Raw genomic sequence first — 12887 nt, 5'->3', positions numbered from 1 at the left:
TTAACCAGTGCCATCTTCTTCCTAAGGGATAATATGTATGTGCTACCACATTTTTCTCCGTGTAACTATCCTGAACCTGCCTGGAGCCAGCCCCACTAATCTACTTGCTGCCTCCTGAACAAACCCTCCAATTTCATGCCTCTTGGTCTTTGCACTTGCTGTTTCCCGTGCCTAAACTGGTCCCCATCTGGCAAACTCCTATTTATCCTATGAAACCCAGCTCAGAAGGCCCCTTCTCTGAAACACAGTTAGATGTCCTAGATATTGCATGGGCCTTGGAGTCAGGAGGCTTGGGTTCTAGTCCTATCTCTGCCTTGTGACTTGACAAATAGCTACTACTCTCAGGGCTTCGGTTTCTCCACTTAGGATTGCTTGTCTGTCTCCACATCAGCACCATCTTTTCTTTGTCCCAAGTCCTTTTCTTCCTCCCCCACGCCTAAGGCAGTTACTATCCCAGGATAGTAACAAATCAGCACCAAGTTCACTGGGCTCTGCATTGGCCTCGTCCCCTGGAAGCCCCAGGGGAAGGCAGCCCCAAATTGACTCATGGGAAATGCAGGTTGTGAGTTCAATACCGGTGAGCAGTTAAGTGCCTGTAGGCAAAGCTGTGATCCCTTCCTCAGCGGGGCCTCATCCCCCACGTGGGTCCTGACACTGGAGGCTCAGAGTCATGAGGACCCAGAGCCCAGCCGCGGGGACCTAGTGGGTGTCACAGGAAGCCCAGTGTTGCCCTCCTGAGGAGGCTGTGAGCACCGCGCCTCTCCCACTGGACTGGAAGCTCCGTGAAGGTAGCTCCCGGACGCAGCTCCCGTCCTGGTGACGTCTACCCCGCACGCAGTAAGTGCTCACCGAGCACTAGCTGACAAGTGACTGAGTGGGTGACTTTAGGGAGGCTCTCCACCCTCAACTTCATTTCCTTCAGCTACAACCATTTCACAAGGGCTCGTGTCTTTAAACTGGGTTATAATATTTTGTGACAGGTAGACATTTTTAGATTTTTATGTAGTTGAATTATCAGTCTTTTATTTTATGGCCCTCTCCTTCCTCTTCAAGATGATAAATACTCCCAGAGTTGCTTCATATTGAAAAAAAAAACAAAATCTTGTAGGCATTTGGGATTCATCTTGGAAGAAGGAGGGAGATAAGGATGCAACGATCTTTCCCAGTCGTCCTAACCCCAATGATTGAATATTTTTCGTCACTGATCTAAAACACCATCTTTATGTTCTAAATTCCCTTTTGACCACTATGATGCCCTTCAGTGCATCAAATATCAGAAAATCCAACCAAAGTGTCTTAAAGAATTTGTAAAAAGAAGTGCTAGCAAGTGACGGAGCCCAGAGGCAGAGAAAGTCAATTCAGCAGCTCAGTGACACATCGCTTGGCTCTGCTGTCTGCTACACCACCGTCATCGTGGTTATGACTCAGCACCCGGAACAGAGGCTGCAGGCGTCCTTGTACCCACCCTGTGCTTTAGAAGCAAGTCATAGAATGCCCCCAGCATCCCATTCCTTCGAGGTAGGTCCTATAATATCCATTTTGTAGGTGAGTTAATTTGCCCGGCGCCATGTAGCTGCGAAATAGCAGAGCCAGGATTCGAACCCGGGCAGCTGGCTGCAGAGGATGCCATGCCTCTCATGGCACTGCTCACTTTGTCCCTATTACATCTACCTTATTAATCCTGTCCTCCTTTGCCTCTACAGGGTCCCCCACTGTGTGAGGAAGAAGAGTTGGTCTCTTAGTCTTGCCCGTCTACTTAACGTTCATTTGAATTTCCACGGTCTTTGGTTTACGGTCTGGGCTGCAGACAACATCAGCGGGACCAGATGACAGAGGACTCCGCTTTCTCACAGTAGGACTCGGTGGCTGGGCCTGGCTCAGGTGCTCCTCGGTGACAGGCACTGGGGCAGGTTCCCCAGGTATCATCTGACGTCTCCAAAGACCTCAGGGAATGAACAGGTGATCCGAGAGTTTCATACCCAGTCAAGCTGGCATAAAGGCAAGTCATTTTAAACACATGCCGTCACTCCGGAGTAATTACAGTAATGACATCGTGGTCTTTACCCTGTGAAAGCAACTCTCAGCCACTCACCATCACTCATCTCCCTGGAGCCTGCAGCAACCGGGAGAGGGCTGGTCCTGCCAGGTGAGAAAGGGAGGTGGGGCTCCACTGTGCGGTCACCAGCTAGAGGGAGGTGAACGGCCCCTCCCCACCGCCCCACCTGAGCCACTAGCCCTCGGCTGAGAACCTACTGAATGAAGGGGTGGATGCGTGGGTGGGTGCGTGAACAGACCACACATTTCAGAGCTCCCGGAGCCAAGAGGTGTGTGCTCTTGTGCACGTGGCATCAACCCTGCCCGGGGAGGGGACCCTTGGGGTGGCCGGCGGCGATTCAGGGGGTGGGGGAGCCGCCCTAGGGCCCGTGGTGGACCTCATGCTGGGAGTAGGCGGTGTGAAGGGCAAATCCTGGGTCTCGGTCACGGCCGGGCACGATGGGCAGAGAGGCAGCCTGGTCCCTGCCCTGGGGCCCCCGGACCTGGTCCTTTATCATCGCAGTTCACTCACCTGCTCAGCGAGCACAGCCTCTGCTCGCAGAGCCGCTGGGCAGCTCTGGAAGCCACGCTGATGAGGAAGCCGCGCCTGGTGGGGCACGACCAGGGCAGGAGGGGTCCACTGCGGGTGGCGGGGCTCAGGCGAGGCCTCGTCACACTGGGTGTCTGAGCCGATGCTCAGTCCCCCTGGGAGGTGGCATTTGGGGAGCAAGCTGCATGGGGCCCGGCGCCCCTCCGGTTCCTCATGATGCTGAGGATTAGGACTTGCCCAGAGGGGCCTGGGTACCCGCAGGCGGGTTTCTCCAGCTGGAAACCCCGCTGGAAGGAGTAACAGAGACTCAGACGCCCAGGGATGGACAAGGGTTTATTTGTAATAATGTGACTTCAACACACACATAGGCCGGAGACACTCTTTTGCTCCTAGCCCTCCTTATAAAACGCCAATAAAGTTCAAATTAGACAGAGAGAATCCCACGAAACGAATGCAGTTTAGATTAATAATATAAAGGGTTAATGTGAAAGATGATTTTAAAGATTGTGGTAAAATAACACACAACATAAGACTCACCCTCTTCACTCGGTGCTGTCCAGCACCACCCCACCCTGAGAACCTCGTCATCTCCCCAAACGGGTCTGTCCCGCGAAACAACACGTGCTGAAGCAAAATCGTCGCCCGTGTCGAGCCTGTCACCAAGCAGGTGTGCGGAAGGGAAGCTTGGCCCCGCCTGGCGCCCTTCGGTGACCAAACAACGGCCCATGTTCTTCGGTTTCCGGCCGTTGCTGCGCGCGGCTCGCGCACTGACTCGGCCGCTGCCTGGCGACGACGGGGTTGGTAGCCCCGTGGGACTCTCGCCACAGCGCACTAACTTCGTCACTGACTTAAGAAACCCAGGGCCTCTTTGACGAAAACGGGTTTCAATTGCCCATTTCCCTTGTAAAAGAGAAGTTTTGCCTGTTGCGGCCGATGCAGGGTGACCGGCCATTTTCGCATAAGCACATATGCTACCCTGCGTCGCGCTTGCCCGTCTGGCTCCACAACTCAATGCACGCAGGAGTCCTGTGGTTAGAAGGCGGTGTCAGCAAGATGACTCAGAATGCGTACCATGGGAAAAACCCACAAAACTGAAAAATATGTGGCGAGCGCTTGCGGTTTCTAGGAATAGTCGGGAGTCTGTACTAGGACGGAATTTCTGGCGGCTGATGCGGCGGGTCAGAGGGGCGGCAGGGGAAGAGGCGGGGCTGTCCTGAGAAGGGTGGAGCCCGGCTGGGGGGCGGGGTGGGGGTAACGAGAGAGGCTTGCGAGGTAGTGTCCAGAAGAGCTGGTGCCGCTGCGCACGGGAGTGCGAGCCCCAGGGAGAGGACCCTGGTGCGCGCCGAGGGCAACTAACCGGGCTGTGGCGCCAGGCACTGAACCGGGCACTCGTGGGGGGATGCTGAGGCGCAGGCGGCGTGCGCCGGGCGGAACACCTGCCCCCACGACGCCCACGTCCGAATCCCAGAAATCTGTGATCCGCTCCCGTGCATGGCAAGCGCTGCCCCCAGCTATCTGAAAATACGTGTCTGGGGGCTTCGAGAGAGCGAGGGGGTGGGAGAGAGAGCGAGAGCGAGATGGGAGGCACCAGGGACCTGGGAGAGACGAGGCCAAGGTGCTCCCATGGGTGGGTGACTGGTGCTGGGACAGGGTAGCGGCCAGGAGAACAGGTGCCCTAGAGGCCGCACAAACCAGGAGAGCGCACCGTGGGACCGGCAGCCTCCACTCTGCAGTGCACTTTGGGGGTGGCCGTGGCGTCACCAGGGAGCGGAAGGGAGGCTATCAGCCCCCGCCCCCAATGGAAGAGTCTGGAGCGGGTGGGGGCCCTGGACGGGGACCCACAGCCCCGTGCGCCCAGGAGCAGGGCTGGCCTTGGCGAGGTGGCAGAGGAGGCTGTGAAGCCGGGAAACCTGTGGGCCGGGAGACGGAGCGACCCTTGTCAAGGAAACACTTGTTCAAATTCTCCTTCGTTGGCTGGGAAATCTCCCGCAAAGCACGTACACTCGGACCCTTCTTTCCCTTCTTCTCAGGGGAAAAAGGATTGAGAGCAGAACGTGGCTCTTAACTTTCACTTCCAAGTAAACCACATGACTTGTGTGCCGCTTTATCAGGAAAAATTAATTTTACGTGACTGAAGAAAAAAAAAGGGATGGAGTTTCTGGGAAAGTTGCCGTGAGAAATCCTTGTCCAAAAACTGCAGCAGCTCCCTGCCTACGTGGGGTGTAGCTGACCTGTCCCCGGGGTCACAGTTCTGGTTAGATGTCAACCACGTCTGTCCCAGGAGGGGTTAGGGAGTTCCCTGGCGGTCCAGTGCTTAGGACTCTGCGCTTCCACTGCAGGGGGAAAGGTTCGATCCCTGATCAGGGAGCGAAGATCCCGCAAAACGCACAAAGGCCGGGCTCAATGTTCTGAGGCCACACAGAGCAGAAGAGCCTTTGGCAGACCTCTGGGGCTCTGGGTGACATGTGTTTGTTCTTAAGGTAAAAATAGTGCCACAGGGGGCTTCCCTGGTGGCGCAGTGGTTGGGAGTCCACCTGCCGATGCAGGGGACGCGGGTTCGTGCCCCGGTCCAGGAAGATCCCACATGCCGTGGAGCGGCTGGGCCTGTGAGCTGTGGCCGCTGAGCCTGTGTCCGGAGCCTGTGCTCCGCGACGGGAGAGGCCACGGCAGTGACAGGCCCGCGTACCACGGAAAAAAAATAGTGCACAGACTTAGCCAAGCACTTCATATTCATCTAATGGCCCCTTTTCAGGGAGGTGGAGCCCCAAGGGACAGAGCCCCCGGTTCACACCCAGGTCAGGCTCAAGACCCCATGCGGCGCCCTGATCTCCAGGACAACCCCCCCCATGGTCCACATTACACTTGGGACTGGTATTTGGCCGACAACTGAAACCGTTACAGGAACAGGGAAAATATGGATAGCATACAGAAAAACTATCATTCAGAGAATTGTTCTCCAAAATTTGCTGTGTACTTTTCCACTTTTAGGGCCCGTATAGGCATTTGTGCTTTTTCTACACTTTTTTGGGGATGTGGACCATTTTTAAAGTCTTTATTGAACTTGTTACAATGTTGCTTGTTTTGGTTTTTTGGCTGCGAGGCACATGATGTCTTAGCTCCCCAACGCACCCCCTGAACTGGAAGGTGAAGTCTTAACCACTGGACCGCCAGGGAAGTCCCTCTATACGCTTTTATTGTGCCTTTTCCTTTTGTGTCACAAAACTGGGGAAATTCTGTGCTGAGGGCAGGCTGGCTGCTTTTGCTCAGTCTCACCTCAATGCCTGGCAGCGCAGCTACAGTGGAAACCTCCTGACCTCTTGAGGACTGAACAAACGGAGGATTCTACCTGGCCTTGAGCTCCCACCTTCGGGGCCAGTTTCTTGTGTACGTTCACCCACCACCAGGCTCTGCAGCTTTGCCCCGGCAGCCCAGAGCCACCACGGCTGGCCCACCTCCAGGCCCTGGGAGGCGGACAGCAATGCTGGGAGGCGCTTTCTCACCCAACACCTCTTCTGTCCTGGAACTCAGATCTGTGCCTTGGGTGGTGAGATTAGGTCACATGACTGGTCTACTGAGGCTGCTCCAACTCCCTCATCACGTGGACCAGTGCCTCACCTCACGTGGCACGGAGTCGGCCCAGTGCCGGGTCCCAGGCATTGGAAAATCCTGAGTGTTCTAAGCATGTGTTGTCAAAGCCTCCATGAGAACACCTGGTGCGACAGAGGGTAGAGGTTCCTTCCAGGTGTGAGAACCGTGCTGGGGGTGCAGGCTGGAGGCCAGGGTGCCCAGCGCCCTCACACTTCAGTAGCATATGCCATAAACCATAAGAAGATTGCCACCACCTCTGAAATCTGCCCCTGTTCAAGAAACGTGGACACATTCTCCAGATCACCTATCTCCCAAAGCGACCCATTAGCCAAGGCCCTCTCATTTACTGATGACGATGATGGTGTGTGTGTTACCCACAGAACTAGCCCTGACCCGAGGTCCTCAAGAGGCAGGTGCTCCTGGCAGGCGGGGGAACATTCAGCGCATAGACCGGGCCAGGCCACGCCACTCTGGGGCTGAACTGGCTCAACTCCCAAACTTGTTGTGAATTAGTTAACACCCGTGTTCCTGGCCAGGCTTTCGGGGTCAACAGAGTAGGGCCACTTCTGTCTTGTCTGCTGCATGACCCCAGCTCCTAGCAGTGTCTGGCACTAAGTATCTGCTGAAGGCTGGGTCCACAGCCTGGTGGGGAGTGTTGCTAGGGTCTCAGCAACCAAAGGTCAAGGTGACATGGCATGACATCACAAGTAGCTTTCCCAAGGTCACAGCAAGAAGGCGCAAGGCATGAACGCTGGGCTCTCTGCCACTTTACACAATACACAGTAGTGCGTATACGTCAACCCCAATCTCCTAATTCATCCCACCCCCTAAACACTCCCCTTGTCAGTGGTCCCCGGAGCTGTTATGAAATGCAACCACCCTACTGCCAGGCTGGGCCTGTAATAACCTTCAAGGGACACTGAAATCGACTGCAATGGAATTCTGAGAGCATGTAAAATGAAATCATCACCAACGGGGAGAGAACATTCTTTGGCACGTGGAGGTTTCCTCTGGAAAGGCCCTTACTTCAATAGGGCTACCTGAGAAGCAGGAAGAAAGATTCCTTCTTATAACCACAGGCTCCAGCTCCCTCGACAACTCTGTTATCAGAAAGAGCGTGGTTTTGACACAAAATAGTAACACACTGTGGAATCACAGGAATCATAATACTTCTCTGAACTAGCATCTGCCCAGCCCTGTGTCCACATCTTCTAAGCACCTCACAGGCAGCGCCTCACCCCCTATGCCACCTGCCCTGGGAGACGGGTCTACACCGCCAGCCTCGAAGCCTCTGGCAACGGCGGGACGGCAGGAGGAGCCAGTGGTCCCACGCAGGGGCTCCCGAGCTGGACAGCGCTGGCCCCCAGCCCAGCCCCCCACTACTACTGACTTGCCTCCAGTTCGACTCTGCGCTTCCTCACTTGGACAACGGCCAGGTTTATGACCCTACTCACTACCTTTTATAGGTTCCTCCTACGTGTCGGATGTGGCCTGCAATGGCCTCCGGTAGGACCTCGTTTAACGGGGACGAAAGCATCTCCCTCTGAGGGTCATCACAGTGCCCAGAGCCCGCGTGGGCCCTCACCCGGCTCCCTGCCGGGTCTTCATGCGCTGGCATGTGGTCAACTGCGGTGGAGGGAACGAAGTGCAGAGTGGGTAGATGCCGTTGGTCCTGGAGAAAAGCAGCGGGTCATCGGGAGGCCCCTGAGGCGGGCGAGTCTGAGTCCCAGGACGAGGGGGACACAGGGTCCCCGCTCTCGCTCTGGAGGGCCCGGGCCCGCTGACCCTCCTCGATGAGGTCTGCCACCAGGTTCAGCCGGCAGGCCCTGAGCGCCCTCACCAGGTAGCACACGGCCGCTTCCTCCCTCCTGCTGCTCCTCCAGACTCTCAGCGACTCCCTCACCTGCTCTGCCAGGTTCCGGGGATACTTCTCCTCAATGGCTTCAATCTTGGCGTCAGACACGCTGAGGTGACGAGCCAGTTTCCTCCAGTCCTTCCCCACGTTATCACAGATGATGTCAAACGCTGCCTGCAGATCTGGGGACGGAGAGAACACAATGACTGACCAGAGATTGCGGGAGCGCTTTAGCAGACAGGCAACCCCACACGCCCTGATGGGCTCCTCGGTGCTGACCCAAGAGCTGGGTACCAAGAGGTCCTCCTGCAGAGGCCAATGACACACAGCAGCAGGGGGACCAGGGGAGGCCGTAGAAAGCCCAATCCTGCCCCAGCTAACCACACCCTGAAACACTACCAAAGAGGCGTGGCCTGCGAGATACCTACTCAGGACAGAGAGATGGACTTGCTCCCCCATCTCACCCTACAGTGGGTTGAATGGTGGCCCCTAAAAAGTATGTCCACGTCAAACCCCTGGAACCGTGAATGTTAACTTATTTGGAAAAGGGCCTTTGTAGATGAGATTAAGTTGACAATCTTGAGATGAGGGGATCATCCTGGATTATCCAGGTGAGCCCTAAACCCAGTGACGAAACCACGTGCCATGGAGGCAGAGACTGGAGCCACGTGGGCACAAGCCAAGAACGCCTGGAGTCCCCAGAAACCAGAAGAGGCATGAAGGCTCCTCCCCGAGAGCTTTCAGAGGGAGCATGGCCTACTGACACCCTGACTTGACTACTAGACCGAGAACTGTAAGAGCACCAAATTCTGTTGCTTTCGGCCACCAAGATACGGTAAGTCGTACGCCATCCCCGAACACCCCGATTCTCTTTTTGGAAGATGTCCTGACTGACACCAGTCCTCAGTCTCTGGCTACTATGTCCTCATCTGCTGGAAAGTCACTAGTGAGATCAGCATGACAGACTACAAAAGGCTGTTTCTGGACGGGGGCAGGGAGAAGAAGGACAAAATGCTTCTCGGAAGGCTCCTTCCAAGTGGCATCTTCAGCTACAAATCCCTGATACGCCGTCAGCCTGTGTGCCAACTCCTCCAGTTCTGTGAGGTGGGCACCTGCGTTACTAACCGCTTGTACAGAAGAGGAAATGGAGACACGGAAAGGTAAGTGTAAGTTATTTCTTGAGATCACACAGCTAGACGACGGCAGAGCCAGGACCACACCTTGATGGCCCATTGTGCAAACACTGTCCCTTATCAACCACCCCGTACCTGCTGTGACGCTTCTGGTGCACTTCCTCTACACCAGGGAGATTAGCAATGTCCTTTCCTTTCGAGTAATCGCTAACTTACCCGGAGGGAGGGGGGAGGTGGAGAAAATACTGAGGCGGGGGATGGGTGTCCATGCTCTGCAACTTAGGCTGTTAACTTCTGTGCACTATGGTTCTCCCATTTGCAAAATGGGTATATTACCCGTCTCCCAGGGCTGTTTTGAGAAAACCCACGCAAACCGAACCCGGAAAAGGTTAGGCGCCTGGGAGATCGAAACTACTGCTTGTCCGGCTGACCCTGCCTCCCCTGGCGCCAACCAGTCCTCAGGCCCCGCCCCCACCTGGCTCCTCCGGCACGGCCTCGCCCGCTCCCCCAACCCTCAGGCCCCCGCCCCCGCCTGGCTCCTCCGGCGTGGCCCCGCCCGCCCCCCGACCTCAGACCCCTGCCCCACCTGGCTCCTCCGGCGCGGCCCCACCTGACCCCCAGACCTCAGGCCCCCGCCCCCACCTCGCTCCTCCGGCGCGGCCTCGCCCGCCGCGCCCGCCTCGAAGTCTTCCAGGCGCCGCAGCAGGTCCTGGCGCCGCAGGGAGACGAGCAGCTCGCGGAGCAGCACGGTGTTCTCGGGGCTCATCTCGTTCTGCTCCAGCAGCACGGTGAACAGGTCCAGGCTACTCTGCACGCGCTCCAGTTTCCTTTTGCCCACGCGGCTCTGACACAGGAACTTGAGCTCGGTCAGCTCGCTGCTCGACAGGCTGGCTGACACCGAGTGCAGCAGCACCAGAAACGGGTCCATGGCGGCAGGCGCGGCGGTGCCCGGCCCTCCTCTGGCTTTCCCCGGCCCGGCCCGGCCCACCGCCCGTTCCCTGGCTCGCGCCCCCGCAGACCCGGCCCGCGCCTCCTCGAGCGCTCGGCCTAGCGGCGGACGTTCCCACTTAACCGTCTGATGCCCCCTCACCGGAAGTCTCCCTTGGGGCCGCTTTCTCTCGCGACAACTCCCGGGACTCGTGCATGCGCCCCGAGTCCAAGTAGCCATTTCCGCCCGGGTGTGGGGGCGTGGCTTGCGGCCGCCGCCAGGAGGCGCACCAGACCTGCTGACGGCGGTGGGACTGGGGCGACCTCTGCGCCTGCGCCCTGACGACCTTCTCCTTCTGGATGAGGGCCTGCGGCCCTAGGTGTCCCGACGCTCCGGGCGCGGGCTGTGTTTTCTGTGGAAAGTTGCCCTGCGGATGCCGATAATAAATGCATTTATTTGTTAACATTTGTGAAAATGCATGTCCTTTAGTGCCCCCTGGAGATCTGTGCAGAAAAGAATATTCAGAGGTTTATTTAGTTTTAAAAGTTTAATAACTACTTGATTTTTAAAAGTTATCCTCATTATTTTTCTGAATGATTATTAGCGTTTACTGACGCCTACTGTGTACCACGCAGTAGGTTCTGGACACAAATCGGGAACAAAGTGCCGAAGGCCCCGCCTGCCCGGAACTTACAGCATCAGGACACAAGGTTACCTAACACAGATAAGAAAGTGCAGGAAAGCCAGAAGTTAATGCGAGTCGCGGCCAAGAGGATAGGGGGATGGGGAGTGTGGAGGTGGGGCGGCGCACGTTGAGAGGGCGGGGTCCCAAGGTGCAGGTGCACGTGCGGGTGTGAGGGGCCAGGTGTGCAGGCTTGGGGGGAAGAGGGCGGGGCCACAGCAAGAGCAGAAGCAAAGAGGAGGACGGAGGTTGCAGGAGCAGAACCGGGGAGGAAGGGGGTGGTCAGCGAGGGGAGGGGGCGAATTAGGAGGAGCCAGCTAAGAACGCGGCTTTGCTGTCCCTGAGCCCCTGCAGAGGGTGAATGGAAGAGTGAAGCAATCTGAGTTACCTAGAGGAAAAAAAAGTGTATATATATATATATATATATATATAATTGAGATATAATTCACATTCTCTACAACTCACCCTTTTAAAGTGTACAACTCAGTGGTTTTTAGTATATTCATAAGGTTGTGCAATCCCCACCATTAGCTAATTTTAGTTTCGTCTCGCGAATGTAGAAACCTGGTACTCATTATTAGTCACTTCCTTTCCCTTGCTCTTTCTCCAGCCCCTGGCAACCACTAATTTACTTCTGTCTCTCTGGATTTGACTGTTCTGGACATTTCATGTAAGTGGAACCATACACTTTTGTGTGGCCTTTTGTGCCTGGCTTCTTTAACTGAGCCTAACATCTTCAAGGTTCATCCTTGTAGCCTGTGACAATGCTTCATTCCTTTTTATGGGTCACTAGTATTCCATTGTACGGATAGACCACATTTGTGTATTCAGTCATCAGCGGATGGATCTTTTGGTTTTTTCTGCTTTTTGGCCATTATGAATATAATAAATCCCCTACATAGGAACCTTCAAGTTGTGAACTTTCAAAGATGCGAACGTGGAACTTACTAAGGAAGACCGGATGGAATTGGAGGCCCATAGAAAGGACAAAGAGAGACAAGAGGAAGAAGAAGTAAATGAAGAACCAAAGAGATTCATGATGCAGGAAATGGCAAGGGGATTTTCTTTATTTGAGGAGGCACTGTTAGTTTTTGAGGCACAGAACCCGAACGTAGAACAGTACAGGAAGGTGGCAGCAACCGGTCAGCATGCAGTCCAGTGCTATCGTGTCGTCTATGATGGGCAAAAAAGAGCTACTACCCAGACATCACTGGATCATTTTTTCAAGAGGGTAGATAGAATTGAATCCAGCAAAGAACTAGAACCTGTGCCATCAACATCAGGCATGAGAGACATTGCAGCTTGTCCTCTGTCTCCTGTTGCTGACGATCCTTCAGCCAGCTTGTCCTCCGTCTCCTGTTGCTGACGATCCTTCAGCTCTACCATCTCCCACCTCCTCCCCCTCCTCAGTCAGTAACTCTTCCTGCCTGTTCACTCGATGCCAGCCCCTGGATGCCAGCTGTTGTGCTACTGTACTTTTCAAGGTACTGTACTGTAAGATTTAAAATGTTTTCTTTATTTTTTGTGTTTGTTTTTTATGTATTATTTGTGTGAAAAGTATTATAAACCTATTACAGTACAGTAGTATAGAGCCGATTGTGTTAGTTGGACTTACAAACAAATTGGACTTACCTACACGCTCTCGGAACAGAACTGGTTCGCATGTAGGGGACTTACCGTAATGCTACGGTGAGCTCTGAGTTACATTTTTATAGAATCACTGGGTAGAACCCTGGAGACTCCACAGTAATCCAGATGAGAGGTGCAGCCTTCTTCTGATTTTGGGGTGTACGTAAACGAGAGGCATTGAGGATGCTTGTAAGGTCTGAAAGATGGAGCGTCCATTGGCTGACCTGGGGAGGGTGTGGGTGGGGTTGAGGCAGGAGATAGACGGGCCCCAGTTTAGACATTTACAACTAGCCTTCTGTTTACGCTTTAAAAATAAAGATAATAACAGGAACAGGATAAGCAGCTAGCTGGGCTTTGTCTCCTGTGGATGCTTCAAGGCAGAAAGGGAGAGGGACTGAGCCCTGCTGGTGTAAAAGACAAAGAGACCACATAGTTCTCATTCTTGGGGCCAAGGAGACCCCCCCCACCCCAGACTATGCATGTGCAGA

At 55.0% G+C, this 12887-nt stretch overlaps 1 protein-coding gene across 2 annotated transcripts; it reads right to left on the bottom strand.

Annotated features, from left to right (window-relative positions):
• Positions 1-2900: 2900 nt before the first annotated feature.
• Positions 2901-10256, bottom strand: FADD (Fas associated via death domain). 2 transcript variants are annotated; one of them, XM_059068197.2, is made up of 3 exons: positions 9803-10256; positions 8076-8209; positions 2901-7844 (listed from the first exon to the last, which is right to left on the bottom strand). In XM_059068197.2, exons 1-3 carry the CDS (start codon positions 10086-10088, stop codon positions 7626-7628), a joined length of 639 nt encoding a protein of 212 aa, XP_058924180.2. In that variant the 5' UTR covers positions 10089-10256; the 3' UTR covers positions 2901-7625. The 2 variants fall into 2 exon arrangements, with proteins under 2 accessions (XP_058924180.2, XP_058924181.2); XM_059068198.2 differs by having other exon boundaries at positions 2901-8209.
• Positions 10257-12887: the final 2631 nt, after the last annotated feature.

The sequence above is a fragment of the Kogia breviceps genome, chromosome 7, assembly GCF_026419965.1.
Source record: "Kogia breviceps isolate mKogBre1 chromosome 7, mKogBre1 haplotype 1, whole genome shotgun sequence".
Classification (NCBI taxonomy): domain Eukaryota; kingdom Metazoa; phylum Chordata; class Mammalia; order Artiodactyla; family Physeteridae; genus Kogia; species Kogia breviceps.
Note: the sequence above shows the minus strand (reverse complement) of the source record. Positions and strands in the feature narration are given on the sequence as shown.